The sequence below is a fragment of the Eublepharis macularius genome, chromosome 11 (assembly GCF_028583425.1).
Source record: "Eublepharis macularius isolate TG4126 chromosome 11, MPM_Emac_v1.0, whole genome shotgun sequence".
NCBI lineage: Eukaryota > Metazoa > Chordata > Lepidosauria > Squamata > Eublepharidae > Eublepharis > Eublepharis macularius.
The window spans coordinates 11,389,741-11,416,782 of record NC_072800.1 but is presented as its reverse complement, the minus strand read 5'-3'; the positions used below and the strand labels follow the sequence as shown (position 1 = coordinate 11,416,782).

The 27,042-nt window shown below is 48.7% G+C and overlaps 1 protein-coding gene across 3 annotated transcripts in view; it reads right to left on the bottom strand.

The window, feature by feature from the left end:
• Positions 1–27,042, bottom strand: part of COL15A1 (collagen type XV alpha 1 chain) — a 265,292-nt gene that overhangs the window by 140,910 nt on the left and 97,340 nt on the right. For all 3 annotated transcript variants that reach the window (XM_054990908.1, XM_054990909.1, XM_054990910.1), the window contains 5 exons: positions 26,715–26,789; positions 24,306–24,401; positions 3,724–3,868; positions 2,419–2,537; positions 870–1,007 (listed from right to left, as the gene is read on the bottom strand). In XM_054990908.1, the coding sequence (XP_054846883.1) occupies positions 870–1,007; positions 2,419–2,537; positions 3,724–3,868; positions 24,306–24,401; positions 26,715–26,789 (573 nt within the window). The remainder of the gene's footprint in view (positions 1–869; positions 1,008–2,418; positions 2,538–3,723; positions 3,869–24,305; positions 24,402–26,714; positions 26,790–27,042) is intronic.

Below are 27,042 nucleotides of genomic sequence, written 5' to 3'. Positions count from 1 at the left end.
CAACCCACTGAGTTCCACCACCTCTTTTCCTAGAAAAAAAGCCCTGCTCCTTCTTTACCTCTTAGTATTCTCAGTATCCTCAGCCTTGCTGGCCCTCACTACCATTGAAATTTATTAGCTGTGGCAACTCACATGGTGTTATGGATGACATGATGAAACACAGACAAGCCTTGTTCACATCACAGGGGACACATGTACAATCTGTGTACAGTGTAATTCTCATATTACTGCCAATGCATGTAGAGCTGAATGTGTGGTACAAAGCTCACATTTATCCAGGGGCTGCTCCCCAGTTTTATTCATAAAATGGAAGCGCATTGGCGCTCTCTTACAAACAGATGTACAGACAGGATGTACGTGCATTTGGTGTAATGTGTATGGTTCTGCTCTCAAACAACATCACATGAATTGACAAAGCCAATCAGATCCAATGCCAACGAAGGTCAATGAAGCCCACAAGAGAAGAAAGATGAAAAAGAGAAATGGTGTCCAGCAGCAGCAGCAGCCAGGGGGACACAAGGGCCATTTTCACACTGCTTACCAGCCGTGGAATATCACGCCAAGCTCCTGGAACGACAGCATCTTCCTGGCGTGATTTCACCAGGAAATCGCGTGAAATCACGCCAGGAAGTTCTTGTGCGAAATCACGCTAGGAAGACGCTGTCATTCCGGGAGCTTGGCGCAATGTTCCATGGCAAGTAAGCAGTGTGAAAACAGCCAAGGTTCACAAACATCATTATGGAACAATGTCAATGCGCAGTATGTGAATATCTTCCCAGAAACATGCTTAGGTTGCATGTGGTACTTTTATAGCAAATATCAAAACCACAGAATATTTAGCACAGCTCTTGCAAGTTCAAGATACTCACAGGTTTCCCATCCAGCCCAGGTTTCCCGGGAGGCCCAGGCGGTCCAGGAGTCTCAGGCCAGGTTGCGTTTGGTCCAGCCCTTCCTGGAGGCCCGGGTGGCCCTTCCTCTCCTTTTTGACCCTTTTCACCTTTTTGACCCTTCAAGTAGAAAACACACAATGAACTCAGGCTGTAGCTCTAAGCCTGTCAGTTCAGGACAAAGCCCCACTGGAGCCCAAAGGAATCTACTTCTGAGAAAATATGGGGCAAAATGGGTAGTTAGCATCTTTTTAAAAAAATGTCAGCCCCATTTGAAGGAACAGATCATTAAAAATTACTAACGGGAGGGGGAAACCCATGTTCTTCACTACTGAGATTAGCCATCAAATATGAGAATCACAAACCCACAGAGCAGAAAGGTGATAAGGGGCAAAGACATAAAAGTATCCCACTTTCCCAGTCTAATTGCATTGGGGCAGAGCCACAGATATCAACCCATCGGCTCCTGACGCTAACCTCGTATCATCCACATCGAGTCGCACCACAAATAGGCAGGGATTGCTTGTGCTTGTAGGAACTGCACTGAAGACGTTGTCTTTGAGACAAGAAGCACTTTCATCAGGATACACCCAAATGGCTCACAGTGAAAAACCACATCGCCCAGCTCCTCCATACTGGGCGCCCCACTGAAAGCCAGTGCAGTGCCGTGATTAAAGTGTTGGACTAGGACCTGGAAGGCTCAGGGGCAAAGCCCTGCTCCGCCAAACAAGCTGGCTGGGTGACTGTGGGCCAGTCAGAGGCTCTCGGCCTAATCTGCCTAACAGGGTTGTTGTGAGCATAAGATGAAGGAGAACGATGTAAGCCACTTTGGGTCCTCATGGGGGTGAAAAGGTGGGACACATATAAAGTAAATAAATACATTAAACAACCAGTCTGCCATGACAGCCTAATACATAGTAACTTCCCTATCTGAAGTTATAGAAAAGAGCCAGAGTAGCACCTATAAGACTAGCAAAATTGGTGGTAGGCAGGAGCTTTCGTGAGTCACAGCTCACTTCTTCAGATAACTGTATGTGACTCACAAAAGCTCCTACCCTACCACCAGGGTTTTTTTTCTGCGAAAAGAGGTGGTGGAACTCAGTGGGTTGCCCTCGGAGAAAATGGTCACATGGCTGGTGGCCCCGCCCCCTGATCTCCAGACAGAGGGGAGTTGAGATTGCCCTCCGCGCTGTGGCGCGGAGGGCAATCTAAACTCCCCTCTGTCTGGAGATCAGGGGGCGGGGCCACCAGCCATGTGACCATTTTCAAGAGGTTCCGGAACTCCATTCCACCACGTTCCTGCTGAAAAAAAGCCCTGCCTACCACCAATTTTGCAAGTCTTATAGGCGCTACTGGACTCTGACTCTTTTCTACTGCTACAGACAAACATGGCTACCCATCTTGATCTATATGCAGTTATGTTTCTGCATATTGGTAGAATAACCAACACAGGAACAGCATCTCAGCATTACCATCTACCCTCCCCCCAAGCCAGAAAATATCCCAAAGTCCAAGCCTACTATATCTTTACCTTTTCTAAAGGTGTTCCTTGCAGAACTCGATTGTGAGGTCCGGCTTCCGTTTCTAACACTTCTGGGGCGACTGTGGTGGTTTCAGTCTCCTTTTGAGTAGTTTCCGTAGTGGTTACACCTAGAAGCCAAAATGTGGATATCACACAGAACTCTGCAACGCAATCACGTTGTCCAGGAAGGAAGAGAAAGCAGAGAAGTACTAAAAATACATCCATTTGGCTCATGCGAACACATACAGAACGAGAGAATAGTTAGTGAAAATCCTAAACGAGAAAGCAGAAGTAGAATACTAACCAGGGCTGTTTCCAGACGGCCCCCCGCCTCGCGAAACGTCGCGCATCGTTGCACAGAAAACGCAAAATATCGCGTTTTCTCGCGCGAGTTTTGCGTGACGTTGCGCAAAACTCGCGCGAGAAAACGTGATATTTCGCGTTTTGTATGCAACGACGCGCGACGTTTCGCGAGGCAGGGGGCCGTCTGGAAACGGCCCAGCTCAAGATCAAAGAACACTGTCTAGTTCAGTTCATAGAATGTATATTGAGGTGCTTCAATTTGCCTTGGGGTTGCGCAGGGAAAGGCGAACGGTTTTAACCCTCCCAACTCCTTTCAGTTTTGCCATTTGATATGTTAATAATATTTGGAAGATGTATCCTTTAAAAACATGCATTTCATTCTTGTATTACTATAGAGATTTTATTGTTAGCAAAATAAACAAACCACTGTGAAAACAGGCTAATTAGAAACAAAGTTTAGCTAAAGTGTTTTATACAATATTTCCTACGCAAGCATACAAAATAACAATTTTAAGACACATGAACAAATTATCACAATTAACTATAAAGTGTTCTATAACCAATATTTGCAATAGCCACACATCAGAAACAAAGTCCATATTGATTTTAGGCAAATAACTTGCAAATTCCAACGTCAATGCTAAATTGCCTTCAATCTTGAACTGCTATAGTTAGAACTTCTGTTATAAAGCACTTTCAGTTCTAAACGGGGTTTGTAGGATATATTGTATAAAACTGTGGCTAAACTTTGTTTCTAATTAGCCTGTTTTCACAGTGGTTTATTTATTTATTTATTTATTTGATTTATATTCCACCCTCCCTGCACCAGCAGGCTCAGGGCGGATTCCAATTAATAGAATAATATAAAATACAATATCATTTATTTTGCTAGTTTATTTTGCTAGTATTACACTGTGTATCCTGTTTTTTTCCTTTGAGCTTTTATTGTTATGCAGAGAAAAGACTCTTCCCTGAAGAGCATACAAGTAAAGAGACTAAAATGTACAGTGCCTTGGTCTTTGACTTCAGTGGGGGCCACGGATGCTTCCCAGAGATGCTGTCCTGAAAAATCCACCTCTTCGGAATTAGTTGACAGGGTTGGTGGTGCTCCCACTGGTCGAGAAGTTGTTTCTTCAGATTGATTCCCAACCAGTTGCTAAGCAAGAATGTAAAGCAAACATCATCTGGAGCGTTATTCCACAGATAAGGCTTTGTTATATGAAGCAACTGTTGCCAAGTAGGCCCCCTCCCCTGCTTTAAGGCCTGCCATGAACTGTGCTAAAGTTTCCTGCGTTACTGTTTTACTGCTGCACCAAAAGACTGCTTTGCACGTGTGTGTTCTGATACACGTGTCAGTTTCCTGCCTGCGTGTCAATTACCCTGCTGCTGCAATAGACTGTGTAGTTTACTGACTCCATGTTTGGTTAACTGCACAAAGGACTCTCTTTCTGGGCAGCCCTGCCCTGACCTGTATCTGGACTTCCTAGTGTGTGTTTGGACTCTGTTACAAGTGTGCCCCGTGCCTGCATTGCCATCTGCCACGGACCGTGCCTGTTTCCTGCCTTGGACTGTGTTTTAAAGTGTTCCCGCTGCCTCCATGGAAGCCTGCCTCATATGGGCCCAAGCCGCTGTTAGCAGCCGGGCGCCTGCCGGGGAAACCTCCAGCGAGCCTGGCTAGGCGCTCCCTGGTCAGTTCCCGTCTGGAGCCTCCCGCGGGTAGGTCGCCGAGCTTGCCCTCGCTACCGGGCAGCCTGCTATCCAGCCCCAGCTATGCCCAGCCGGCATCCATGTTCTCAGGCGGCCAGAAGACCCTGGGAAGAAGACTGCTTTGAGAAGCCATTTCGGCGAAGCGGGCACACCACGTCCGCAGCGAGAGCCCCTCGCCCCGCTCTGCATATCTTAGGAGCCGCCCCGGAGAAGGAACTAAGTGCCGACCATCCCAAGCACTTAGAGAATGCATCTCAAAGAAACCTCCGCATTCCAAAGCTGATGACATCAGGACAAGCCCTGTCCGCTGGAATATCCTTTCAGCCCACTTGGATTTCCCCCTCCCTCTTTTGTCCCCTCTTCCTGAGGTGTCACTTATCACAATCTGATTACCAAAGTGGCCCATCCAAGCCATTCAGTAGCCCATTAGACCCTTTGTTTTAATCTGTGAGAACCACCAAGTACAGCACCAGCCCCAGGGTACGTTTTGGGGTATTTAAGCTGGTCTCTCAGACCACTCGGTGCCTCGGCCATTCCCTATCCAGACTTCCTTGCTGTCCGTCTGTGGTTCCAGTGCTGGCATTGGGCCACCCTCGCTGCTGTGTCTCTGCTTCGCTCCAGGATAAGTGAGTATTTCCCCTATCATCGTTGGGAACCAGCTAATGCGAATGTCTCTGTATTTCCTACTCTGTATTTCTTAGACCTTGTATGTTCCTTGTATGATTGTGCAAGCTAGGCTTACGCCACACCTAATACACGTGTTTGGACCTGACTCATTGTCTGCCTCTTTTTCACTAGAGTGTCTGGAATCAGGACCTCCGTAAACATAGGTTAAGATCCGCGCTAATTTTAAGTTACAGACTGCTATAGCTAATTCCCCATTATAATAAAGAGCAGTTCTGGTAACACAACGTACAAATAAGTCGCGTTTGACATTTAACAACAATATCTGTTCAGGTGCCTTTCAAATAGCAATACAGTATAGCAATACAAATAGCAATACAATCCATTATGATTACATAAATCTTTGCAGCACATGAAGGCTAAGCTAGAAAAACTGCTGGACACAGAGATCCTTCGTGTGCCTCCATCTTAAGCTGGTCACTTGATCCAAACCCATTTTGCCAAGAGGAAGGACGCCTCTCTTGCCCCTCTCCCCACCCTCCATCTTGTGAGAAAAACTCCTTACTGGAATGTGAACATGGAATCCTTGTGCTTCAGAGCCAAGCTATAAGTGAGGAATGACACTTGCCTGGCAAGTGAACAGACTCACGTGTATTCCTCCCTGTTCACTTGCCATTCACTTGCTCTCCACTTGATCAAGTAGAGTGCAAGTGAACAGGGAGGAACACACGTGAGTCTGTTCACTTGCCAGGCAAGTGTCATTCCTCACTTGTAGCTTGGCTCTCAGTCCCTCATTCACTCATCCTGTTAAGGGCTAAAAGCTGCTGGATGAACCCCTCCCTTTCCTGCCCAGGTAAGAAGCAGCTGTCATCTCTGCCCTCCAGGCTGCTCCCCTGGCATTCACAGACATTTGACTTCAAATTCCCTTCCCTGCATATTTCTTCTTCTTGTGATTGGCTACCATAATGCTGGGCACAAAGATAGGCTTACTAGCCAATCTAATTATTACATTCCAATAACCTGAAACTGACTCTCTTGCTCACTTAACAACAGCAACAACAACAGCAACAGCAACAATATTCGATTTATATACCGCCTTTCAGGACAATGCCCACTCAGAGTGGTTTACAAAGTATGTCATTATTATCCCCACAACAATCACTCTGGGGGTGGGTGGGGCTGAGAGAGTTCTGGGAGAACTGTGATTGACCCAAGGTCACCCCACTGGCTTCAAGCGGAGGAGTGGGGAATCAAACCTGGTTTTTCAGATGAGAGTCCTGCCGCTCTGAACCACTACAACAAACTGACACTCACTCCATTTATCTATCTATTGCAATTGTATCCTACCCTTCCTCAAAGGAATGGAGGACAGTATACATGGCCCCCCATGCCCACATTTTATCCTCCTTTAACCCCCGTTCCTTCCATCATTGCCAAGAAATTATGGGACCCATGTTGGTGGAGGGAAGGGGGAGGGTAAAAAAAGTGAAAATCCCTGTCTCTCCAACCTAATGGCTTTCACTGCTCCTAACCAAGGGGACGGGGGAATATCTAGCATGTAAAATAAAGAAAATATAATTTCAAAACAATTCCCCAGACCCTAATCACCTTTTACTCTTTCCAAGTAGAACTAAAAGTACAAACAGGAGTTATTCAGCAAGGAAGGATGGATAATGAAAAGTAGGACACACACATATATCGCTCATACTTGGGCAATGCCACTTCAAGTGGGAACGACAGAGATGATAAAAGCTTTTCCTGTCACTATGAGGTCTCCTGCAAGTCTTTGACGCAGAAACCTGGCCGTTTTCACACTGCTTACCGGCCATGGAACATCGTGCCAAGCTCCCGGAACCAGGGGTGGCGCGCCTATTGAGGCCAGGTAGGCGGTGGCCGCAGGCGCGGGGTGCCGGAGGGAGCGCTGGAAGAGGCGCGGGGGGCGAGAGCGCGCCCCCCAAAGCAGAAGCCTCCTATTCCTTCCACCCCGCGCTGCCGCTGCCGCCAGCACAAGCCCCTGGCCGGGCACAGCCACCGCGGGCAGGCATCTGCTGCGGCAGAGGCAACCTAGCGGGAGAGCTCGGAGGCCGCCCGCTGCAGCGATTGGGCCGGCGGCGGCGCGTGCGCTCCCGTCAAGCATGACGTCATCGCAGGCAGGTGCGCACATGCTCGTGTGTGTTGGGGGGGGCGCTTGGCCGGCCAGCCGCGAGCGCTGCAAACCCTAGCGCCGCCCCTGCCCGGAAGGACAGCATTCCGGGAGCTTGGCACGATGTCCCATGGCCGGTAAGCAGTGTGAAAACAGCCCCTGGCCGATTCCACACGACTTACCTGAACCCGGGATGTTGCGCTACGTTGCGGATCATGCCGGAGAAAACGCGAAATATCGCGTTTTCCCTGGCATGATCTGCAAGGTAGCGCAACGTCCCGGGTTCAGGTAAGTCGTGTGGAATCGGCCCCTGATCACATGTTACAGTGATCGGATGTATAACCAGCCTGTACATGCATACACCTGTCTGTAAGAAAGCACCAACATATGTTCACTTTACAAATGAAACCAGGGACCAGAAGTTGGATAAATGTGGAGTTCGTATCACACATTCAGCTGTACGAACATTGATAGTAACATGAGAAGTACTCAACATACAAGTCCACTTGGTGGACTTGCCAAAAGGCTAGAGACTTCTGGTCTAAAATATGTGCTGAAATGTCTTTGATATTACAATATAATGTTGCTAAAAATCCTGAAATGTTATTATTATCTTTACATTTAGAAGAGGTTAATAGAAAGGATAAGACATTGTTATATTATATGTTAGTAGCAGCAAGAATTCTATATGCTCAATATTGGAAAAATGAAGAAATACCAAATGTGGAAGAATGGACAAGGAAGCTGTTGTACATGGCCGAAATGGATAAAATAACTAGAAATTTGAATGAGCAAGATCCAGAAACTTTTTTGGAGGATTGGAAGAAACTTAAGAAATATTTGGAAAAGAAATGCAATGTTAAAGGACATTTGTGGTCTCTGGAGGGATTTTAAACTTTATATAAAAAGACTTTAACGAAAGAAAAACATATCAAGATCTTTACCATGGTAAAAATGATAGCAATATAGTGTAATAATAATAGCTATGAATAAATGGGGTGTCCGAGTGTTGTTGGAAGTCAACAAAGAAAAGGGGGAGGGGAGGGGGTGGGGTATATATCTAAGTAGAAGGGTTAATTTGGATAAGTTTAATGTATTAATCAATTATTGTATATTGCCTCATCCAATAAAAATTATTTTTTTAAAAAAAAGAAGAAGAAGTACTCAACATACATACAAAAAGCAATCAAGGGTGCACTATACCCAAACTGTACGAACGATCACAGTAATTTCTGAACTGGGCTTCATGGAAGAAACTGGGGTTAAAGGAGGATAAAATGTGGGGGTGGGGGGACTATGTATACTGTCCTCCTCTATCCTCCCAGCAGGAGGCTGGAGACCCGGCACCGACCTGATGTGCTCTCCTCATGCGTGCTCTTGGCCTGCGTGATGACATCACTTCCAGGAAGTGACATCATCATGCAGTCCATGTGCTGCCCTGGGAGCACACCCATGCTCCACATGGGGCTGAATTGGTCTCAATTTGGGCCAGTGGGGAACTGCGACCCTAGCTTCATGGGGGAATTTTACTGCAGCTTGATTCTCTCCCTGCCCTGTTTCTGCTTCTCTTCAGACTCTGATTAACAGAATACCATGAAAGCTAGCTACAAGCAGTCAAGGAATGGTCAGAAATATTTAATGCAATGTATATATATACATATATTAGTAAAGTGCAAGGAAGAATAAATATATTTGTTTTACATGTCTTTTGGTGCTACACCTCTGAAGATGCCAGCCACAGCTGCTGGCGAAACGTCAGGAACTACAATGCCAAGACCATGGCAATACAGCCCGGAAAACCCACAACAACCATCGTTCTCCGGCCGTGAAAGCCTTCGACAATACATCAATTTTTACTTCATTTAAAGCGCTAGTGCCAGTGCGTTCATAAATGAATTTCAAAAAAGTTAGTAAAGTCCTGCTACGTAAGAAATAATCCAAAGGGTCCAAGAAGTAAAAGTTCCCTGCTACTGTTGGCATGTTTATAGAGACTTGAGGGTTTTTGCTATTTAGCATTGACTTATTGAACCTGCCTATTTTCTATTGTAAAAGAGATTTGTGGAACTGAGTAGTGTGACTTATGAAACTATTGTACAAAAATCATACATGTATTGTCGAAGGCTTTCATGGCCGGAGAACGATGGTTGTTGTGGATTTTCCGGGCTGTATAGCCATGGTCTTGCCAAGACCACGGCTATACAGCCCGGAAAATCCACAGCAACCAAAAATCATATTTGTTTATTTAAAACAAATATATTTGTTCTCCCTTGCACTTTACTAAACAATATACACACATTGCATTAAATATTTCTGACAATTCCTGGATTGCGTGTAGATAGCTTTCATGGTGTTCGGTTAATCATAGTCTTTGTTCCATGAGACTCTCTGTTATTATATAGCTCTTGGGACTTTGTCCATTTTCACATATCTTACCAGCCACACAAAATCGCGCAAAACTCTCAGAACGATGGCGTCTTCCTGGCGTGATTTCTCATCATGACTCTGGTTCATGGTGTGAATCGCACCACAAACCGCAGTCATGATGGGAAATTATGCCAGGAAGTCGCCGTCATTCCAGGAGTTTTGCGTGATTTTTCACAGCCAATTAGACGGGTGAAAACGGCCTCTGGTAGATCTCCAGAGGCTGCAGCTCTGCTTTAGGCTCCTTGCCAGACTACACCGTTCTCCTGAGGCGTCTTCCCTCTCCCTTTCTCCCCAGGAAATCTTTCTTTTCCCTCAGAAATCTCTCGTTTCATAAGAACATAAGAAGAACCCTGCTGGATCAGATCCAGTCCAGCAACCTGTTCCACACTGGTTCAGAGTAACCAATCAGTGACTCTGGAGAGCCCGCAAGAGGGCAGAGAGGCATTGGCCTGACGCTGACTCTGGGCTCTGGTATTAGGCTTGCCAGCCTCCGGGTGGTGGCTGGAGATCTCCTGGAATTACAACAGATCTCCAGGCCATAGCCCTCAGTTCACCTGGAGAAAATGGCTGCTTTGGGGGCATTATACCCTGCTGAGGCCCCTCCCCAAACCCAGCCTTCTTGAGGCTCCACCCCCCCCCAAATCTCCAGGAATTTCCCAATCTAGAGGTGGAAACCCTAACTGCTATCCAGAGGTTTGCTGCCTCTGAATGTGGAGGATTCTTTTAGACACCTCCTAGGGCTTCCTCACAGGGATGAAATACTTCGACTTCTTCCATCAGCAAAGGCTCTTTGGGCCGGAGGAAGGCTTCGGCCTCGGAGACAAGCCAAGATCTGAAATTCTCCTTCGAGAAATCTGCCCAGTTAAGCACACCTTAGCGCTTGCTGCCGTATGAAAACCATAAAGGTTTTTCTTTCCCGACCTGTTTTTAAAAGAAAGCAGCTCAGCATCTGAGAAGGAGCTGCATCTGAGTGAACGCCTCTGTCGACCACCCAAATCCTTCACTGAGTCAAAAAGAACTGAATTCCACATAAGCGCAGCTACCTTTAAGGCACCCGCAGGCTCCGTTTTTGACTGCTCCTTTTGATGCAGTTTTGGCAAAGTTCCTGAGATTAAATCAAAAGCAAGGGGTGTGAACGTATGATAAAAGCCCAAAGAGATACAAACATGCCCACGGAGCCCTGGGCTAAATGTACTACAGAAAAATGTGGGGCTGGGACAAATTACCACCAGGTGAGAGAGAGAGAGCACAGTTGGTGGGGAGATCACACACATACACACACACAAACACACACACATACGGGCCTTCTGCCAGGTCTGGCACCCATCTCATGGCTCTGCAAGGGTTGCCAGCTCCAGGTTGGGAAATTCCTGGAGATTTTGGGGGTGGAGCCTGGAGAGGGAGGGACCTCAGCGGGGTATAATACCATAGATTTCATCCTCCAAAACAGCCATCTTCTCCAGGGGAATTGAGCTCTGTTGCCTGGAGATCAGTCGTAATTCTGGGAGATCTCCAGCTACCATGTGGAAGCTGGCAAGCCTATCTGCAAGGACAGTCAGGAACAGGGCTTTTTTTCAGTGGGAACGTGGGGGAATGGAGTTCCGGAACCTCTTGAACATGGTCACATGGCTGGTGGCCCCGCCCCCTGATCTCCAGACAGAGGGGAGTTGAGATTGCCCTCCGTGCTGCATGGATTGCATGGAGGGCAATCTCACTTCCCCTCTGTCTGGAGATCAGGGGGCGGGGCCACCAGCCATGTGACCATTTTCTCCGGGGGCAACCCACTGAGTTCCACCACCTCTTTTCCCAGAAAAAAAGCCCTGGGCCGTTTCCAGACGGCCCCCCGCCTCGCGAAACGTCGCGCGTCGTTTCGCGAGGCGGGGGGCCGTCTGGAAATGGCCCAGGTCAGGACCGACGGGGTCCTCCTTTCTCCTGTTACTACATTATTTGGATCAGCCCCCAAAACATGCTTGCACACAAGTTTTCTTTTCTTTTTAAAATATTTTTTATTAGTTTCCATTGGGGATAGGGGTAGGAGGGGAACAAATTTCAAAAGTATCATACGTTCTGCTTGAAACATCACTCTACTTATTTACATTTTCCAGGGCTCATCATTTAACTGTGATTATTAATAAAAAGTTACAATATTGCCATCATATAATTACAACATTCGGGTCCTTATATTTATTTCTCACTAGAAGTCATCGTTTCAAAAAGCCAATGCTGTGCTAAAGGAGAACTCCTTTGTCAGTACTATAAAAGGTTGCCCCAAAGGAGGAACAGCATTGTTCCTGCCTCATCTCTGTCAACAGAGCAGTTCCGCTGCTTTTCTCAAAGGAAGCAGCAGTTCAGTTAAAAAAACCTTTGCTACCCTGAGCTGGATAGCCCCGGTGAGCCTGATCTCGTCAGATCTTGGAAGCTAAGCAAGCTTGGCCTTGGTTAGCAATTGGATGGGAGACCTCCAATGAAAACCAGGGTTGCAGAGGCAGGCAATGGCAAACCACCTCTGATAGCTTCTTGCCATGAAAACCCCACCAGGAGTTGCCATAAGTCATCTATGACTTGAGGGCACTGTCCACTCCACACAAAATAGACCCAGCATCAAATATTAAATGAAAAGCCTCCGCTACTGTGACAGCTGATATTCAGAGGGGTGTGGGATGAGCGGGCCCAATTGCCTTTGACTAACATGCAGCATTCGCTTAACATTAAGGGTCAAATGACTCCGTTCTACATCCCCAAGTCTGCCCTGGGGATGCACACATTACCATTTTAAAGCCTTTTTAGAAAACTTTTAAAATTGCCCGGGGGGGGGCCAGTCCTGCTGGGGCTCATAGCATGGGGGGCTGAGCGGTTCCTGTCACCCCCCATGCCGTTTTCAGAAGCTGAAACAACTGCACAGGTCTTGACAACAGCATATGTGGGGAGGAGTCAGGAGCCACTCACCCCCCCCCCCCAATGCTGTGGCCCCCTAAAGAATCAGGGACCTCTGGTAGTTTTTTAAAAAAATGTAATAGCTTCAGAATGGCACTGCATTCCCACGGCAGACTTGCAAATTAGGCATCATGTAGTTTGGCCCTTAACAAAAGGCCAGTCCACATGACCGACTATGCGTGCAGTCACATTGCTGGCTCGGGATCCTGGAGGGCAACAAAGGCCAGCTAGACGGGGCAAAGGCCCAAAGCAAGCCACTTCTGCCACTCTTTCACTCTGCATTCAGCTCCCAGGAAACTGGAAATGGCACAAGGGACATGCCTGTAACTTTTGAAAGAAATGTTTGTGTGCGTGTGTTTGCTTTGCTACAGGAATACTGTAGCAAGGCAAGAGATTTGCACTCAGCACACAGCACGAGGCTCTCTGGTGCTGCTCCAAACTTCCCAGGCCCAAAGCAGGTTATCGTGATGTGGAAAGAGACTGAGCAAATGCCAGATCTTGAGGGTTAAAGAGTTCTTGGTTCTCCACCCATCCCCATTCAAGTCCGGTGGCCCTCTGGCGTGACTTGCTTGGGGAGCCGGTGTTGTGTTTTAATAGCTGCTTTCCTCCCCTCCTCCCTCTATCCCTCGCTGTGCTTCTCTGGATGCCTTTAGCTGAGCCAGCACCTGCCTTGATGGCACCTCATGTTCCTCCCCCTCCCCTAACACCCATTCAATTACAGTCCTTCCCAGGGGGTTTTTTTCTGGGAAAAGAGGTGGTGGAACTCAGTGGGTTGCCCTTGGCAAAAATGGTCACATGGGTGGTGGCCCCGCCCCCTGATCTCCAGGCAGAGGGGAGTTGAGATTGCCCTCCGCGCCATGCGGCGCGGAGGACAATCTCAACTCCCCTCTGTCTGGAGATCAGGGGGCGGGGCCACCACCCATGTGACCATTTTCAAGAGGTTCTGGAACTCCGTTCCACTGCGTTCCAGCTGAAAAAAAACCCTGGTCCTTCCTAAGGTCTATAAGGAATTAATCATTTTCAGAAGGACAAATCTCTCTTGGGGGGGGGGTCAGACATTTTTATTCTCCAAGATGCACTGAACTGAAAATGAGCACAATTTTGCTTGTACAAAATTCCATGACTGCAGATCTCCAACTAGGCTCTTCAGCAACGCTCCGGAAATCTCACAGGGGCGCTTTACAATTGGCAAACGGTCCGTGCAATTCTGGCACCGGGTGTATCTTTTCTTTGGCTGGCAGCTGAGTTTTCCCAAGTGTGATCCTGCATTCACTTCACTCCCACCGAGCACAAGAATCCACTTGGAATGGGCAGCGTTGGGCAGTTTACTTGGCCACTGGCAACATTCCCGTGTGAACGTCAATGTTCCAAAAGCATCTGTCGGCGGCTGTATTGGTTATCATATGCCATAGGTTGTGCTTCTTGTTTGGAGTTTGGTAAGAAAAGCTACATTGAAATCCCCATGGGCATTTCCCCCCAGCTAGTATATAACAAACCCAGGGAGCTGTTGGCATTTATTCCCTTCATAGCTGACAAACAGTGCTTTAAGATTTGTTAAAGGCAGCATAATTTCTGGCAGGGCTTTTTTCCTGGGAAAAGAGGTGGTGGAACTCAGTGGGTTGCCCTCAGAGAAAATGGTCACATGGCCGGTGGCCCTGCCCCCTGATCTCCAGACAGAGGGGGGTTTAGATTGTCCTCTGCGCCGCTCCAGTGGCGCAGAGGGCAATCTAAACCCCCTTCTGTCTGGAGATCAGGGGGCGGGGCCACCGGCCATGTGACCATTTTCAAGAGGTTCCAGAACTCCGTTCCACTGCGTTCCTGCTGAAAAAAAGCCCTGGTTTCTGAGACACCTGATGGGCCATTTTCACACTGCTTACCGGCCACGGAACATCACGCCGAGCTTCCGGAACGACAGCCGTTCTCACAAAAAATCACACCAGGATGACGCTGTCGTTCCGGGAACTTGGCACAACATTCCGTAGCCGGTAAGCAGTGTGAAAACAGCATGGACTGCAGATCTGCCTGGTATGCACTTTTAAGTCCATGGCTGTTACTCTGATACAATCTTTTTTAAACCCATGGAAACGTTTTCCATTAAATTAGTAAGGCATAAGGAAAATGGATTGCTTTACAAGGCTTTCTGGCTTATGATTGTTTGGCTCAGAAATCTCTGCAGCGTAAAACATGGGGCGATTATCTCGCACAAAGAGCCTTCCTGTAGCTTTGCACAGACTGCTCTTTGTCTGGAAGCAGACTAAAGAGTCGGCAAGAGTAAGGAGTGGATATAGAATGGATACTGCAATATAGGGGATAGACCACAAAATCACCTCCTCTTGACTTCATTCCTTCAAATGTATGTGACCAGTTCAATGTCCAGACTGGCTGGAAGCTCACCGCATTGCAAAGCGCATTAACAGTGCAATCCTAAGCAGAGTTCCTCCGGTCTAAGCCCGTTGATTTCAATGGGCTTAGACTGAAGTAACTTTGCTTGGGATTGCTCTGTAAGAGACCTTTCACGATACAAAATGTTTATCAAACTGCAGTGGGCAAAGGCCAGGATGTTGGCTGTATTTCATTGGGTGGAAGTAGCCTTCCCTTGTCACACGAGACACTCGCCTTCTGCCCACGGAAAGTGTCTCCATAATTGGAACAGGTCCGAAGCATCCAACCTGTATATGTCAGTCCTTTACATTTTATTGATATTTAATTTTAGTCCCTACCAGGGCTTTTTTTCAGTGGGAACACAGTGGAACAGAGTTCCGGAACCTCTTGAAAATGGTCACATGGCTGGTGGCCCCGCCCCCTGATCTCCAGACAGAGGGGAGTTGAGATTGCCCACCGCGCCGCTGAGCGGCGCGGCGGGCAATCTAAACTCCCCTCTGTCTGGAGATCAGGGGGCGGGGCCACCAGCCATGTGACCATTTTCTCCAAGGGCAACCCACTGAGTTCCACCACCTCTTTCCCCAGAAAACAAGCCCTGGTGCCTACCCCCACACCTATGAATAACTGTTCTAAACATGGTAAGTAAAAGCAAGAAGCATCATAAAGATGAAATTGTTTTAGTGTTATATATGAAGAAGAATAGTATGCCAAATGCGTTTCCTTCTACAAATGTATAGCTGGTTTTTCCCTGCAGCATAACTACAGGGCAAATTCGAAGGTTCCAGCCCCTGCTAAATCGCAGGACTTTTTGGGAAAAGTCGTCGTGAAAACATGAGGGGAACTGCAAGTGGGGAACTTCCACAGATTCTATCCCATTGAATTCCAGTCCCCAAACTTTGGGGCAGATTCCAGCAATTGTCAAAAACTTGAGAAAATTACCATCCCGTTTTCAAGGAGGCTGCAGACCAAGATGAAACTGCAACTGCTAACAGCAGCATTCAAACAGGAGGTTCAGCAGAAATACCGGGTAGAAGAAATACTTTCTGCAGGGGCTTAAAAGTTATCCTTGCTCTTTTGGCAAATCCATCGCTCTGTCTTTCGTGAGGATCCTGCCAGGCCATCTGGACTAAGATACATGTGAAGCAAAAGAATCTTCTGCAGTTTTTAAAAGTGAATCTTCTAATTAAAGGCCCCTCCAAATCTGTAATTCTCAGTCTCTCTCTACATGAGACATCTGACACGTGAAGAACATGTGTCGGGAGATCTAACGGTAGCTGGGAAGGGTAGTTTAAAAAGACAGAGTTGGTGGCAAGCCAAAGGCTTTGCTATACACTGGAGCTGTGTGAAGGGGCTGTGAAATGCCAGAAGGGAAACTTCAGCCCATTATAACCTCTCTAGGTCCAAGTCTGGCTCTGGAAGGCAGTTCCAGCCCATTTCAATTTCTTGCTGCCCTCTGGTTGCAATCCCACACAGTTTTAGAGGGGAGAGGTGAAACTGACAGAGCCTGGGGAGGCGAAGATGAAATTAACAAACCCTTTGAGGAGCGACCTCCACTGGCTTTGTCTTTTTAAACTGTGCCTCCCGGCTAACACTGCATCTCCCTATACTTGGCGAACATGCGCTGAGGCACTTTGTGTAGAGAAACTCTCACTGAGTGGGGAAAAAGACAGGTCAAGTGCCTGACCCTGTCTTTTTCCACAACACAAAGGTTGTTGCAGATTTGGTGGGGTGTTTCCACTAATGGAAAGGATCGGGGCTTTTTTTCTGGGAAAAGAGGTGGTGGAACTCAGTGGGTTGCCCTCAGAGAAAATGGTCACATGGCTGGTGGCCCCGCCCCCTGATCTCCAGGCAGAGGGGAGCTTAGATTGCCCTCCGCACTGCAAAGTGGCGTGGAGGGCCATCTCAACTCCCGTCTGTCTGGAGATCAGGGGGCAGGGCCACCAGCCATGTGACCATTTTCAAGAGGTGCCGGAACTCCGTTCCCCCACGTTCCCCCTGAAAAAAAGCCCTGGAAAGGATAAGGATGAAATATCCTCTCGTCCAGCAGCCTGTCCCCAGCTCCACGGGACTACTAACTCGCTTTTTAAACAAACAAGCAAACAAACAAGCTCCTAACCACAGATCTGTTTCAGCCGGCGAGTGGAACTGAACCTGTCATCCCCCCAAACGTGTGGCTCTCCGATGGCTGAGTGCTTGTCGCCTGCATTAAGAAGGAAGTGTATCTGCTGTCCCCAAAGAGTTCATATTAGGGATGTAGATAAACGGCTTTCTGGGAATAAGCAGCGACCTTTGTAATATAAAGAGGAGTTACAAGAAGTAAAGTTTGGAAGGGGGTGTGGCAAATCGTTTTTGCTTTGAGAACCATGCACATGGCAGTGCTACTGTCTTCACTCTATGCGCATGTCAGGTCCAGTATATATCTAAACTGTACTGACTCCATTTTCTAATGCTTCTAGTGTTTAAGTGCTTTCTCCCCAGGTGCACCAGTTCCCAGGCAGCATTCCCACCAGAGGAGATTGTTGTGTCTAACACCGTTCCACCAAGCATTGGCCTTGAAGGAGAGCAGCTTCCCAGGACTGAAAGATGTTGTTTTGAGAACTATGGGGGGAGGCTGTTCCAGATGGGTATTGTTACTCTGTATCCTATGCTTGCTCTTCATTGGTAACAATGATCATGTACCATCCTGAGTCTCCTATTCAGGACAGTGGACTATAATGGACCTTTTCTGCAATAAAGCTTCCTTTGCCAGACATTGGACTTATTCTTGCTTCTAAAGGGAATCTTGCAGAGAGTACCTTATTTAGCCACAGTCTGACATTTTGTTACCAATCATGTCTGCGTCGGGCCCAGCGGAATCCAAGGTTGTCCCGGACAGGGATCCTTTGTTTGATCCGTATGCGTCTCCCGACAATCAACCGGTGCAAACCCAAGACTCCCAGGAGCTGGGAGCAACCGGGAACGGAACCGGAGCCTCCACTTCTACCCTGCCTCTCATCGACTTCAGTACTCGAAACGAGACCGAAAGCAATCTCGGGGCAAGGCCGAAAGCAACCGCTCTCCCCTTGATCTCGGTGCCCACCCCGTCGGAGTGGGGAGCCAGACCCCGAGAAACCAGAGAGCGCCGGGCAGGTGGACTCCATCCACGAGTCTCGATGGACGGGCGCCGAAGCCTAGAAACCGTCCCGGAACTAGATAGCAGCCAACCATGGCGATATTGGAACAGGACGTTTGAGCAGATGGAGGGGGACACGTCTCGCCGAGGCGCCCTGAGTTGGGATTATTCCGAACTTGCCCCGTGGAAGGAGCCAACGGAAGTCCCTGAACCAAGTTGGGAGCAGATACGAGGTCGCACCTATGCGGTAGATACCAGCATCTCGGCCGTGACGGGTATGGCCAAGGGAATTCTAGCCGCGAGGTCGCGAATAGTTCAAGGGGACCCTCCTCAGTGGGGCCCTTTCTCCCCGGTGAGTACAGCGAATGAAGGTTCCCTGAGCGAACAACCAGGGCCAAGTCGTATACAACAATTAGAAGCTAAGCTGATGGATATGGAAGAAAGCTTGGCTCACGCCATTCATTTAATTTCCTCAATGGGGGCAGGGGAAAGACTGTCTCCTGAAGAGATGGCGATACAGATAGCTACCCTTCAAAGTGTCATCTCCTATCCGATGGAGGAAGTTCAGCAGCGGTCGTCGCCTACCGGCGGGGGGGGCACCTATCCTGGCGAATCGGGAGAACAACCCAAGGAACTTCCCCCTCAGCGGGAAACTCCACCGAGAAGGGACCACCCGGTTGTGCCATCCGGTGAGACTCCCATCGAACCTCCTATCACGGGAGGGGATGTGCCGCCAGACGAGACCCCCGTTGAGAGGCCTACGGAAGGGGAGGAAAAGCCAAGTGATACACCGGTGATACCCCCCCATACTTCCCCGAAAACGGTCCGGCCGGACCAAGCGGGAGCACCCGTGGCTCCATCAGGGGAGGGAGCCCCTGGTCAACCGCGCGAAACTGTTCCCGTCGGGCAACCTCCGGGAGATGGTCTACCAGCGCCAAAAGGCCAGCCGACGCTTCCCAGAACAACAACGCCCGGAGGGGCAAGCCCGCGCGGCCTTCCACCCATTCGGCCTTCGCCGCTGCGGCCCCTTCCGCTTCGACCACAACTAACCCCGCCGCTGCAGCCGATGCGTTTGCCACTGGAACAACCCGTAAGACCGCCTCCGACACAACCGATGGGACCTACACCACTGCGACCCCACCAACCCACCCCTCAGCGGCCGATTATTACTCCGCCACACCAACCTCAACCGCCAGCACCTCAACCGCTACGGCCAGCACCTCCGGCATTGCCACCAGTCCTGCCGAGAGCACCGCCACCAGCCCTGCCGAGAGCACCACCGCCAGCCCAGCCGAGGCCGGCACCCCCGGCTCAACCGGTGAGGCCACCGCCAGCACAACCGGGTCCCCTCATACCTCAAGTGCCATTGAGGCTTCCGGCGGACTTCTACCCAGCCCCGGCTCCGAGGCAAGACCTCCCAATGGGTTGGGTGAAACTGGACGCCACTTTTGACGGGGATCCCTCCAAACTGGGCTTTTTTCTAGTGCAAGTCGTGCAATTCTTCAACCGGTGGGGACACCTCTTCGGCAGCGAGGCCAGCCAAATTGAACACCTCGGCTCCCGCTTACAAGGGAAAGCAGCGGACTGGTACGTAGGACTATATAATATCGGGGCCCCAGAACTCGATACTCTCCAGGGGTTGGTGGATGCTATTAGAGCACAATATGAAGATCCCTTAGAGGAAACCAGGGCCCGAACAGAATTGCAGGCCATTAAGCAGGGCAGCATGGCAGCGAGAGACTATATCACGAAATTCCGACAATTGGCTGCCAAGTGCCCCAGGTGTGAGGAGTCCACAAAAATTATTCTGTTCAAACAAGGACTTAATCCGAGACTTTTGGACAGAGCCCTCATGCAAGACAATCCCCCTACGCTGTTAGGTTGGATTCAACTTGTTTGCGAAGTGGAAAATCGCATTTTAGAAGTCCGTTTGGTTGAGCAACAACAACAAACGGGACAAAGAAGACCATTGACCTTACAGAAGGGAGCTCGGGGAGCTGGCTACGCCACCCGTGGAGCGAGAGATGCTAGATGGCAACAAGGGCTGTGTTTGCAATGCGGACAGGCTGGTCACTTTGCAGCACAATGCCCCTACCGGCCTGTGCAAAGACCTCCGCTCCAATTACGGCGTCCAACCCTTGCTCCGTTCCCTACGCTCCAACGCCCGACTCCAGCTCCACGAGCAAACAGAGGCCGCGGCGCTTCCCAAAGGCCAGCCTCAGAAAGAGGGCTGGAAGCGGAAGAAGTTATGGAATACGATCCCGCTTCCCCATCTGCAGAAGTCAATCCAGAAAGTCCCCAGTCGGGAAACGAGATGGATCTGTCGTAAAAGGGCCCAAACGACAGATCCGCCCCAAGCCCGTCCCTGCACGGAACCGGCCACCTGGGTCCATTTTATTCATGCCAGTGACTTTAATCAACCCAGAGAGAAAAATGCACATTCGGGTGCAAGCTCTTATTGACTCGGGTTGCTCAAGAGATATCATAGCCCCAGCTCTAGTCAATGGACTAGTCTTACCAACTCGGGAATTACAAAATCCAGTAATTTTTGAACAAATGGATGGTACCAACATGAATCCGGTCACAACTGAAACCATCCCGGTGATCACAGGCATGGGACAGCATTGGGAAAAGAGGTCCTTTGTCATCAGCTCTACTGCCAAGTACCCGTTAATTCTAGGCAGCAAATGGCTATGTGATCACAATCCCTACATAGACTGGGCTCAAGGATGTATTACCTTCAATCATGCCAACTGTAAACTTCACCGTTGGAATCAAAACTGGGGCGAAGACCCTACTCAGAAAGAAAAGGCCCTCCTTACCCAAGAAGAAGTCAACCAAATACCCGAACCTTACTGGCCTTTTCTAAACGCTTTCTCGGAGGAGGAAGCGGACACGCTGCCCCCGCATCGACGAACGGACTGTGCGGTGGAAATTTTACCAGGAGCCTCACTACCCAAAGGGAGGCTCTACCCCATGAGTCTCCATGAACGTGAAGAGCTCCGGAAATTCATCGACACCAACCTCCAACGAGGGTTCATCCGCCCAGCCTCTAGTTCCCACGCCGCTCCAGTTCTCTTCGTGAAAAAGAAGGATGGGGGACTTAGACTGTGCACGGATTTCCGAGGACTAAATGCAGTGTCCACCAACAACGCCTATCCTATACCGCTCATCCGAGACCTTCTCAACGTCGTGGCCCAAGGTAAGATCTTTACGAAATTAGATCTAAAAGATGCTTACTTCCACGTTCGTATCAAGGCAGGGGATGAGTGGAAAACCGCGTTTAATACGCCCCTCGGACAATATGAATACTTAGTTATGCCTTTTGGATTGACGGGAGCCCCGTCTGTATTCATGTCCATGATAAACGAAGTTTTACATGAATTTCTATACAAAGGGGTGGTGGTGTACCTTGATGATGTTTTAATTTATTCTAACACCGAGGAAGAACATGTTCAAATGGTACAAAAGGTCCTGGCCACCTTGATGAAGAATAAACTGCCCATCAAGTTGTCCAAATGTGAATTCCATAAAACCGAACTCACTTACCTTGGGTATTGTATCTCACAAGAGGGGTTGAAAATGGATCCAGCCAAAATACAGGCGATCCAAGATTGGCAAACACCCACCACCCGCAAAGAACTGCAATCCTTCCTGGGTTTTGCCAACTTCTATAGAGACTTCATCGCAAATTTCGCCCAAATCACACTCCCCTTAACAGAATTGCTGAAAACCAAAGATAAAGGGGACCAAGCCAAAAAACCCTCTGCTAAACTACAATGGACCCCCGATTGCCAAACGGCCTTCGAATGCCTTAAAAAGCAATTTGTAACGGAACCCATCCTCTCCCACCCCAACGAACAGTCCCCCTTCATAGTACAGGTCGACGCCAGCGATACGGCGATAGGGGGGGTTTTGCTGCAGAAGGGGGAGGATGGGAATTTGCGGCCTTGTGCATTCTTGTCTAGAAAGTTCTCAGAGGCAGAAAGGAATTGGAATGTGTGGGAGAAGGAGGCCTTTGCAGTGAAAGCAGCTCTCACAAACTGGAGGCATTGGCTGGAGGGGGCGAGATACCCTTTTGAGGTCTGGACAGATCATAAAAATTTGGAGGCCCTACGAAGCCCACGCAGACTGAATGCCAAGCAATTGCGGTGGGCGGAATTCTTTTCCAAGTTTAACTTCACCCTCAATTATCTCCCGGGCAAAACTAACTTTTTGGCGGACGCCCTGTCGCGCATGCCCCAACATAAAAGCAAACGGGCGGAGACTGTCGACACGGTCTTCTCGCCTAAGCAACTTGGGGGCGTGGTGACTACTCGCAGCCGTGCTAAGCAGGCCCTCCCGGCCGACCAAGAATGGAAATCGAAACTCAAAACTGAAGTGGAGAAGGAGGGGGATAAAGCTCCGCGAAACAAACTAACCCGATCCCCACAGGGGGATTGGCTAGCTGGGAGCAAGTTTTATGTCCCGGACAGCCTTAAGCTGGATGTCTTGCAGCGCTGTCATGATGCTCCCACTGCTGGACATTATGGGTACCTGAAAACTTTACACCTAGTTCAAAGACAATTCTGGTGGCCGGGCATGCGCAAAGACATTTCCCAATACGTTAGTTCCTGCCCTGTTTGCCTCAGCGCAAAAACCAGGAAAGGGAAACCTCCGGGCCTCCTGCAACCATTAGAAACGCCGAACAGGCCCTGGGAAGTAATCTCTATGGACTTTATCACTGATCTACCTCTTTCAAAAGGACACAATTGTATTTTAGTTGTGGTAGATCTATTCTCCAAACAAGCCCATTTTATCCCCTGTACTGCTATACCCTCCGCTCGAAAACTAGCGGATCTGTTTCTAAAACACATCGTAAAATTACATTCTTTTCCGTCCAAGGTGATTTCGGATCGCGGCGGACAATTCGTTGCCAACTTCTGGCGGGAGCTTTTGAAAATGTTGAATATTGAACAAGGTATCAGTTCAAGCCACCACCCACAAACCGACGGACAATCTGAAAAAACTAACCAAATTTTAGAACAATTTCTTCGTTGCTACATTAATTTTCAACAAGATAATTGGGTGGACCTTCTTCCCCTAGCCGAATTCTCCTATAACAACAGTGTACACGCTTCAACGGGAGAGGCTCCATTCAAAATTGTGTACGGGACTCACTTCGATCCCTTCCCGTTAGACGCACCCCCTCTCCATTCCTCTAAACTGCCAGATGTATCTTCATGGTGGGGGGAGGCGGCGCAGCAATGGACTCTTATTAAGAAACACCTCGAAAAAGCCAAACTGGATTACAAAAAATACGCAGATCGCCATCGTGTGGCCGAATGGGAATTGCAACCTGGAGATCATGTGTATATTTCCACAAAGAACCTAAAGCTAGCTCAAACCAGCCGCAAACTCGCTCTAAAATTCCTGGGACCTTTTCCTGTGCGCAAAATAATAAATAAGGTGACTGTTGCTGTAACTTTGCCTAAAAACCTGCGCCATGTGCATGATACGTTCCACGTCAGCCTTCTAAAGAGAGCTCCCACCGACAACAAATGGCACATAAGAGCTCCACCCATTCCAACTTTGATTGACGACCAAATACACTATGAGGTACAACAAATATTGGACTCTAAGCTCAAGCGAAACCAGCTTTTTTACCTCATTCGCTGGAAAGACTTTGATTCTGGTTACGATGAATGGGTGAATTCTGCACATGTTCATGCTCCTAGATTAACCAAAGCTTTTCATACTCGCTATCCATATAAGCCAGGGGGGGATCTATTTTAAGGGGGGCAGAATGTCAGGTCCAGTATATATCTAAACTGTACTGACTCCATTTTCTAATGCTTCTAGTGTTTAAGTGCTTTCTCCCCAGGTGCACCAGTTCCCAGGCAGCATTCCCACCAGAGGAGATTGTTGTGTCTAACACCGTTCCACCAAGCATTGGCCTTGAAGGAGAGCAGCTTCCCAGGACTGAAAGATGTTGTTTTGAGAACTATGGGGGGAGGCTGTTCCAGATGGGTATTGTTACTCTGTATCCTATGCTTGCTCTTCATTGGTAACAATGATCATGTACCATCCTGAGTCTCCTATTCAGGACAGTGGACTATAATGGACCTTTTCTGCAATAAAGCTTCCTTTGCCAGACATTGGACTTATTCTTGCTTCTAAAGGGAATCTTGCAGAGAGTACCTTATTTAGCCACAGTCTGACAGCGCAGAGGCGCGAAAAGTAGGCCTTGTGCCACAAGAACAAAGCCGGAAAGGGTTCAGTACTTACTGGGAGTTTTGTGGGGGTGGGCCAAATGACTTCCTGCGTCTCAGGGATGCCTTCTTGCTCCTGAATGTCATCGTGGCCGCTGCTCTCTCCAGAACCCTAGGAAAACCAGCCCACAACGAAGGATTCAGGGCAAGTTAAATCGCGAGGGATTTCATGGATACTGAATGCTTTTATTCAGTGTAGCCAAACCCTGCACACTGAAAAAGGACACACATGTCCTCCACATTAATTTCCTGGCTGCATCACCGACAAAGTCAACCCCACACTTTGCCTTTTTAGTGCAGTCCACTTAGGGAGGCACTGTTGGTGGTCGCCATTCCCATGAATTAGAAGGCAAGGTTTTCTGGTTTCACAGGGGGAGAATGCAACACTTGTGGAGAACCCTCAGCCCAGGCATCGTATCTCTGTATCGAATTCCAAACGGTTGGCCCCTGTGCGGACAGCCTAATCTACCCAAGAGGGTCTGCCAAAGTCAGGGCAGATACCAGTATGGACATTTTCTCAGCCTCTGAGTATTGCTTTAAGCTAACTAAAATTGCTGCCAGAAATTTAACTCTAGGGGTACAATCAGGGCTTTTTTTCAGCGGGAACGCGGTGGAACAGAGTTCCGGAACCTCTTGAAAATGGTCACATGGCTGGTGGCCCCGCCCCCTGATCTCCAGACAGAGGGGAGTTTAGACTGCCCTCCGCGCTGCATGGATTGCATGGAGGGCAATCTCACTTCCCCTCTGTCTGGAGATCAGGGGGCGGGGCCACCAGCCATGTGACCATTTTCACTGAGGGCAACCCACTGAGTTCCACCACCTCTTTTCCCAGAAAAAAAGCCCTGGGTACAATACAGTGGACAGGTGAGGATATAGTGGGGTAGATCCCAAATGGTTCCCTTATAGAGACTCCTTTTGTGCTTGTGTGCATAGCCAATGAGGTCTCGGCCTCCCATCCCACCCCCCCAGCACACCCTCTGGATTTCACAAGAAAGCTATTGGTAATCTGCAATCAGTCTCACTTTCTGGTGATTTTCTTCCTGAAATATGGCTGGGGGAGGAGAAGGGAGCTATGAATTGATTTTGTCTGGTAGCAGTAGTGCCATGTAAGTGAAAGCTTCTGCCTTCCCCCGTCTTTTGTGGTAATAATAGCTGCACTTATATACCACTCTTCTAGACAGATTAGTGCCCATTCAGAGGGATAAATAAAGCCCGTGTTACTATCATTTCCATAATACAGCTGGGGAACTGGGGCTGAGAGGAGTGGCTTGCCCAAGGCCATCTGCTGAGCTGATGGCAGGTGTGGGATTTGAACCAGCAGAATGCTGCTTCGCAGCCCGATCACTTAACCACTATGCTACAGCAGCTATCTAGTATATTCTGCCCCCCTTCCTCCAAAGAGCTCAGGGCAATGTATGTGGTTCTCCCTTCTCCATTTGATGCTTGCAACAGTCCTACGAGGGAGAAGAGCCAAGCTACATGAGATGAATTACACGAGAGGACATGCATGTGAAGGGAGTCACAATGTTAGCTGGGAAGCTGAGTTTTAAAAGAGATCAGAAGGCTTTGTCAATTTAACCTCTCTACAGAACCACGAAAGATGGCTTCTCAGAGGGTTTGTTAATTTCCTCATCTCCTTCTAGAAGTGGAAGTGAAACAAACAGAAACTGCAGGGGGCAAAGAGGAAATTAACAGACCCTCTGAGGAGTGATCTTTGCTGGCTCTGAAGAGAGGGGAAATTGACAAAGCCTTCCGATGTCTTTTAAAACTTGGCTTCCTGGTTAACATTGCGACTCCCTTCACATGAGCATCCTCCTGTACTTTATCTCTTGTAGCTTGGCTCTAGGCTGAGAGAATGAGCAACTGACCCAAAGTCAAACAGCAATATACATGAGGATTCGATCCCAGTTCTCTTAGTTCATAGCCCAACACTCTCACCCCAACAATCTGGTGGCTTCCCTTCAGGTTCATCCCAAGCTCCTGGCCCAGGGATGAAATACTGTGATTTAGAGGGCTTTTTTTTCTGGGAAAAGAGGTGGTGGAACTCAGTGGTGGAACTCAGGACCGCACAATGACGTCACTTTGGGTCTGCTGGAACAAGAGGGAGTTTTTAAAAGTTTAAATTGCCCTCGGCGAAAATGGTCACATGGCTGGTGGCCCCGCCCCCTGATCTCTGGAGGGCAATCTAAACTCCCCTCTGTCTGGAGATCAGGGGGCGGGGCCACCAGCCATGCGACCATTTTCAAGAGGTGCCGGAACTCCATTCCACCATGTTCCCCCTGAAAAAAAGCCCTGGTGATTTATAAGAACTGGGCATCCTGAAGCACTGCTGTGTGTGAAACAAAGGCTTCTCGAAATGGCTCTCCTCTACCCAACCTTCTCCTCATTGCCATCACTGCAAAAACATGGATGTAGAAGTACTCACATAGGAATCATCATCCTCGCACTGTTCCTCAGCAGCCTTTGGGTCCGTTTTGATGGTGAGCTGCTGAATGGAGCCCTGGGGGGAAGAAGAAGAGCCAATCAACATGACAACCTTTCCTTCCCACACAGAACATAGGGCAGCCTGCGCAGCCTAAACTATGCAGATTAAGGAACAATCCTAAAGGACCAAGGCGAAATGTAGGAAATGGAAAGGGAGTTAGAGCAAGTTTAGAAGTCTCACAACTTTATTGAGGCTGGGGAATGTTTGTTTCTTGCCTCTGTATCTTGTCCTGCCTCCAAAGAACTCCAAGCAACATGATTTTGGGCCA